This window comes from Clytia hemisphaerica, unplaced genomic scaffold (assembly GCF_902728285.1).
Source record: "Clytia hemisphaerica strain Z4C2 unplaced genomic scaffold, Clytia hemisphaerica genome assembly, whole genome shotgun sequence".
Lineage (NCBI taxonomy): Eukaryota > Metazoa > Cnidaria > Hydrozoa > Leptothecata > Clytiidae > Clytia > Clytia hemisphaerica.
In genome coordinates, this window is record NW_027104612.1 from 119,857 (window position 1) to 127,135 (window position 7,279).

At 35.8% G+C, this 7,279-nt stretch overlaps 1 protein-coding gene across 1 annotated transcript; it reads left to right on the plus strand.

Annotated features, from left to right (window-relative positions):
* The first annotated feature begins 424 nt into the window (after nt 1-424).
* Nucleotides 425-5,065, plus strand: LOC136824258 (uncharacterized). The gene is made up of 3 exons (XM_067080427.1): nt 425-642; nt 2,233-2,744; nt 4,170-5,065. The coding sequence occupies exons 1-3, from the start codon at nt 495-497 to the stop codon at nt 4,920-4,922; spliced, it is 1,413 nt and encodes a 470-aa protein (XP_066936528.1). The 5' UTR covers nt 425-494; the 3' UTR covers nt 4,923-5,065.
* The last annotated feature ends 2,214 nt before the right edge of the window (nt 5,066-7,279 follow it).

Below are 7,279 nucleotides of genomic sequence, written 5' to 3' on the forward strand. Positions count from 1 at the left end.
GGAGATGGATGTCTAGTCGTTTATATGTTCATGCTTTAACTTTGCTTTATTACCCCCATACAGTGTTGTTGCAATTATTACATACCACGATTTCACACACAGATTGTATTCCAATCCTGATTAAGTGGTTTGGAAAAATGATTAAACTGTCTCGAAAAGAACAATCAGACGGTTGTTATTAGACACCACAAATTTTCCGCTTTGTTTTTGTTTTGATAAAAAAAAATGATACAAAGTAGCCTTCAAAATAAGCTTTAAGGGTCTATCAATTATACTCATAATAACAATAATGCACAGTACATTGTATTTATTGCAAGGTAGATATTATTTTTATGCTTGTAAAAAAAGACCATACTTTCTGAGAACACATAAACGTGTCAGTTCCTTGAAGTAGCCTAAGCCTGTTTTCCTATAAATTCGCAATTGAAATGAGTAGCTCTGCAGTCAGAAGAAGGCTTCAGTACACTTAAAGTTAAAAATTAATCTTTAAGAAAATGCTACGCAGTAAAAGACCAGACCAGAGAAGACCGAAAGGTGGACTTCTCGTTGGTAGACGGCATATTAAACCAAAAAATCTCAATAAATCTATCAGTGCGGAAGATCTTTATAATATTGCATTTGGATTTGGAATTTCAGCTTCAGGTAATCAGATTAAGTTTGTGATTGGACGTATGTATTATGATGTGTAATCTTTGTCTTTTGGGAACAGTTTTACAAAACGAAATCAAACATCCCTGTATCAATGAAACCTTTTTCACCCACTCGATATGTATAAAATTCCGATGAATATGATCAAAGATTTGTGTTTTATGGATGTATAATTGACATACAAAACATTAGAATAACATACATACATACATCTAATATCCACCACTGTGAAGAGAAACTTGTGGAGCACACGCCTCATTGTAGTTATTCTCGCTTCTTTTAACGAATTACTTTTGTGAATGTTGATTTGAAACACCCCTGTCACACTGCCCCAATATGAACTCCCCCCATTGGGTCTAAAAATCTCTATCGAAATCTCAACGGGGATAGATATTCTATAGTTTCTAAGTGGGGATGATTTTGAAGTGCAGCTTTATCCCTTCAATTTCGAATGGGGATGAAATTAAAGTCGATTATCCAGTGGGGCTGAAAATTTAGGGTGATTTTACCATCGGGAGCAAAATTTTCCAGTAGGATCCCAGCATTTCTGTGATACAGGGGTGTTTTGAGCTAAACTAACCATATTTGATATGATTTCGTTATTAGACCAGCGGTTGAGGTGGTAAATTGTGTCACTTCGTAGGGTACCTCTTAGATCAGGGCAAATTTTTGATGTTATGCCCCTAATAGGGTGTAGAATTGACTAAAGAATTTACCCTTCAAATCTCCCACAGTTTTCGAGTGAATCGATTTTCAGTTAATTGATATAACCTATCCTTTACTAACGGTTTTTTCGAAGTCTGAAAATCAAATATCTGAGGCTATCAACGGATTCAGCGTGAAAATCAGATAAAGAAAATTGGGTTATTTGTTAAGTTTCTATCAGCTGAGGCGAAAAATCGTTTTGATGTCAGCATTTTCCTAGAGGGTGGATAGTCCTGAATTGTAGTAGTATTAAAAAATGGTATGGTTTGTCAGCTTTCGATGTCTAGATCTCGAGATATTTAGGTTTAAATATTGAAAATTATCGATATTTTTTGCTGAGTCACCAGTTTTTCAGCATATTTACTCACCTTAAAAATGAAATATCTCAAGATCGAAACATCAAAAGTTAACAAGCCATACCATTTTCAGATAGTACTAATTCAGGGCTATCCAGCTGTGGGAATGATTTTTTCTGAAAATCCCTCTAGGATAATGCGCCCAAACGCCCAAACGTCGATTTTTCGCCTTAAAAACGCCATTTCTCGGCCCCATGAGGTGGAAACTTAACAAACCCCATTTTCTTTATCTACTTTTCACGCTGAATCCGTTGATAGCCTCAGATATTTGATTTTCAGACTTAGAAAAAAACCGTTATCGATTAACTAAAAATCGATTCACTCGAAAACTGCAGGAGATTCGAAGGGCAAATTTTTTTGTCAATTCTACACCCTACTAGAAGCAAAATATCAAAAATTTGCCCTGATCTAAGGGGTGCCTTGAAAAAAACCATTTTTAAGGCCTTTTCTGAATGTCGAACGCTGGTCTGTATATTCAGTTTACCATATACGTAGAATCACTTTTCCATTCATACATTTTAAGGTGGCGGGGGCTCATTCATGCAAGGCTTGGAAATTGCTCAAAGATCCATTGCAGATGGTTTTGAATCAGTCGATATTTACGAACCAAAGGAGTTAACTGGAACAGGTCGAGCTTTCGTATCAGGTGGTATTGGTAAACCAGAATCACTCCAAGATCCCATTGCATTTGGAGAAAAAGTATTAGTTCTTCTTGAAAACTTGGATAAGTATCTCAGAAGATCTGGCTCTTCACTGCAAGGGATTCTTCCAGTAGAAGCAGGTCCAATCAATGGTCTTTTGCCAATCTACAATGTCCATGCTTACAACAAGAAACAAACAGATCCGGAAAGAAAAATATGGCTGTTCGATTGTGATGGAGCTGGTCGCGCTGTTCCTGCACTGACAACTTTAATGTATGATTATTTCTCAGAAGGTACTTGCCCCATTACTTACAATTTCAAGAATGATGCTGGCGATACAAGGAACATCTTATTGCAATCTGCTGAAGTGCTCAACGGATCTGATGCAGAGCAGGTAAGATTATTGAAAACGTCTGCATAATAATGATCCTTACAGCCCGAGGGGGGGGGGGTTCTACCCTTGCCGACCGACAAGGGTGCTCCGCTGAGGTTCAAAAAATGAACCCTACGTGGGACTCATTTTTTCAAAAATTTTGCCGAAATTTGCGAAAAAAGTGACCCTGAATGGGACTGAAATTCCAAAATTTTCTCAAATTTTCTACTTTTAACCCCAAATTTTCCAAAAAAGGCACCCTACGAGAGACTGATTTTTCTATTTCGATATTTTTGCGACCCTACCTGGGACTCATGGAGGTTAAAAAAGGCGGCCAGCGGCGCATCCCCGTAACCCATTTTGCCCTAGTACCTCCTACCCGGGTCTTACATTAATTCTTACTAGTCGTAAAACAGATCTTTTCAAGAGCTTAATGACCTGGGAATCACTAGAAAGAGCTCTTCCAGAAAATTTTTGTACATGGAGGGGGGGAGGGGGTGGAGGATACATTGGATATTTTGTCCAGGGGTTGTGAAAAATCTGCGAAATTTGCTTTATTTTAAGGGACAAACTTGCTCTGATTAGGGGTGATTTTGAATGTCCGGGGGGTCAACTGATGCTTGTCTGGGGGTGAGATCCGTTGTCCGGAGGTCCAAATTCATAATGTCCGGAAGGGTAAATTTCCAGAAAATTTTATAACCTCCACCTCCTATAATCAATTCTTTTCTGAAAGATCCCAAATGACAGAGAAAGAATTACTTTTACGCAGAAGCCCAAATTTGAAATAAGCAACATGCAAGTATGTAGGCTCTCGGTTATGAGAACTTGCACTTATTCGAATAATTCGGTGCCCTTGGTTCTGTTTACCCTACTCCAGCAAAACCACTCTCGTTTATTCGTACTTCAGCTATTCGAAGCGATTTCTATCCCCATTTTGGACAATCATAGGCTACATCGCCTTCGTTATTCGAATTTTTCTTATTGGGAGATCATCGAGTGAGAACATAGATTTTCTGTCTTTCAGTTTTTTCTGCAAAACATTTGTTTCAATATTTATGGCTATTTACACTCTTGCTTCAAGCAATTTCTTAAAAAGTTTAATATTTGTTTACGATCCCCAGAGACACAACAACCTCAATTGATTCAAAAAAGTCCAGGTTATAATATATTGAAAATCTGGCGAGAAAGTGAATTTTTTAGTTGGAGCTTCCGGTTATTTGAAGTTCTTGTAACCTTGGAGCTTCTAATAACTAGGAGTCTATTGGGCTCTAAAAGGTGTTGTGTTATGTTTTTAAGTCAATAGTAATATGTCCACTATTATTTTCTGTATCTTCGTTTCTCGTTATATTCATTTTTCCAGATTTTCAACGTGGTATTAATTGGTTTCTGAGAAAATTTTAAAATTCAACATACTTCTGTGATTTTCATGTCAAAATTTTTGTTTAGGTGTTCAGTAGCGTTATGCTTTATGGTGATGGTTCAATGAACGAATCTATTCCATTCACTTGTTGGCAGTTTGACGAAGAAATGGCGAAAGATGGTATTAGATTTCCTACTGGAACGTACAGATTCTGGAAAAACATGGGAGCACTTTTCAAACAAAGCTATAAGGACAAGGACAAATTAATAGAATTCTTGAAAGTCTTGAATTTCGAGAATTATTATTCGCGTCATTTATTCCAAGATCAAATTTATACCTCGACCGTTGATGATATCGTTCAAGTTCCTAATGATCGTTGGAATGTTGGTTACATCAAATTCGATGTTGATGCTGATTCTGAGAAACGTCTTTATTTCGTCAACGAGAATCTAACAATCTCAAAGTTGACCTATAAGGACAATAAGCTGGAAACACTGGCCACTGCTCCAAGTAGTATCACTTCATTCTTCAAGGATCCAAATCCAGATAAAGTCCCAATTGGTACTGATGGAACCACTTTAGAACCTGGTTTCATTCCTTATAATACTGGTGATATTGACAAAATTGCAAAATTGAAAGGTGTCGAAATTATCATTGCTGTCACAGATCCTACCATTCCCAGTAAAATGAATTTCCTTTATGAAGATGATATGCGATCAAGATTCCTTGATGTTATGAATGGCACCTTTGAGCAATTAAATGCTGAAAATGATGAATATATTTTCCCTGATTTGATAGAAGAAGTCATACCATTACCACCATTGAAAGATGATGTTTAAATGTGATGAAATTTGATCAAGACTATATCTTATGGTTTGATTTTTAAACTGAAGGTGACTTTTGAAAGTTTTTTGTTATGGTAAATTGTATTAACCTTGAAGCTCTTAGCGCCAATAGAAACAGTTTATTATCAATGATTTTTTATCCTAATTAGGGTCTTTTGTCAATGTTTTGATAACTTCTTATTACCATTGTTTTTGTACACCTTGCTCCCACTTCAAGGTGTTTATAAATGCATTTTTGTAAATATTACAGGGGATTACATGGGTGTTTTCATCTTTTTAAAAGTTGTTTTCATGTACGTATCAATGCATCAGTCTTTTAGCCTATCTTTGAAGGAATAAGCTTTCATAGAATACACCTTTTCGACCGTAGTCGTGCGGGCTTTTTTGTCCACTTTATCTCACTAAAACCGTTCCAATCCTTTTTTGACGAATTTTTCTATTGTCTATTGGTGCGAAAAAAGGACTGGGACAGTTGTAGTGAGATAAAGCGGACAAAAAAATTCCCGCGCGGCAATTGGTGGCTACGGTCGAAAAGGTGGTTATTTAAAGTTTTTTTCGTGTACGTACACGTTTTTTTTATTATAAGAATGGTGTTTTTTCATTTCATCATGGATATTCTTAACTTTTTGGCGAAAATCATCCAAAAGTATTCTTACGGTATTCTTAGGTTAAGTTCGAAACTGGCAATCTACAGGTTAAAATGCATTAAAAATGGCACTCTTAGGTTCAGTTGCTAAATTCCATGATGGTGATATTCTTACCATATTCTTAATTTTTTGGCCATTTTCATCATGGACATTCTTATAAAGTGTATTCTTATAAAAAAAAAGCGTGTATGTACGTACTGATGCATATTTGAGCCTGTCTTTGAAGGAATAAGCTTCATAGAATTAGAAAACTATTTTTCATAAAGCTTCCTTTATCTTTTTGTATTTACTGATTTAGTTATCTCCTTATCCAATTGAATTAAGTAGAAACCAAAATAAATATTTGCCTTTCCCACTTGGGAGAAATAAACTACGCGTCAATGTAAAAACTTAGAACCATGTCTAGGTCAAAAAGTTGATTTTTTTTTCTTCCGCTTGCTTGCTCCAGAAGCAGCCAGCGGAGAGATTTAAACAAATATATATGTTCTTATCTTCTAGGAGACCGAATGTTATGACCTTGTGATGTGTTCTGACTTCTAGGAAATCTTCATCGCACTATTTGTCTCCCTAAACTTATCACTTTATGGTTTGATGTGTTCTAAAATCTAGAAAAACAGGTTACAAGGTAAACATAGGATATTGGTTAGGATATTTTAAGATATTTGTTTTTCTCCACGAAAGATGTGTTCTGAAAATTTTTAGGGTTACTAGGCAACAAGATTACATCAATTTTTTTTGGATTATATCCCTGTCTCCTTAAAAGATGTGTTCTGAAGCTTTCCTTGGGTAACCTAAACAACAAGTACACGTTAGATGACCTTGATTATACCCCTGTCTCGTCAGATCTATTTTTTAGCTGATTAATTTTTGAAGATCTGATCAAAACAGATCAAAATTTCTAGCTGAAATATGCTCTCAGAACACATCGGAAAAAAGGTGAGGCGCCGGCTGCTTTCTTTATTCCATTGCAGACATAAATGTAACAGTAAACCCCCCCCCCGGGTTTTCTCGCTAATCATGTAACTGTCAAATGTTATTACCCAACGAATTATAGTTAAAATAGCATGAATCTTGCCAATACACGTTTTTTTTTTATAAGAACGTCAAAAAATTTCGAAGCCTTCGGATGTTCTTAGTTTTTCGGATTTGAAGCCTAAAAATGTTCTGAAAATGTTCTTATTTTCAGCATTTTTTGAGCATTTTGATGTAATTTCTTAAGAAAATGCATGTTTTTAAGTCTCCAAAGCCTTAGAATGTTCTTAGAATGTTCTTAAATTTTTGGGCCTCGAAGCCTTGAGTCCCCCCGTAATATCTATCCGGCCTGTGCAAAAGAAATTAAATATCAGAAAGAATACGTTTTTTCCAGATGCATTCCTTGTCCCATATAAAAAAAGATTTCGCATTTGTTGATTCATAACTTATCTGGTCAGCAAAAATTAGGATACTTCTTCCTAGAATTAGCCACACAATTATCTTACACTAAAGATATGTAATATGTTCTGAGAGTTAACCACACAATATCATCTTACACAAAAGATATGTAGTTTTCTCTTCAAAAACACGAGATAAAGTCGGTACGTGTCCTCTAACTTCGAACTTATAAATAGGTTTTATAAAAGTCATAAATGCAAGAAGGAAGTGAAGGAAAACACAGTGTTCAGCATTTTCGGATTAGTCTCCAGATTACCATTAATTCGGTTTGCT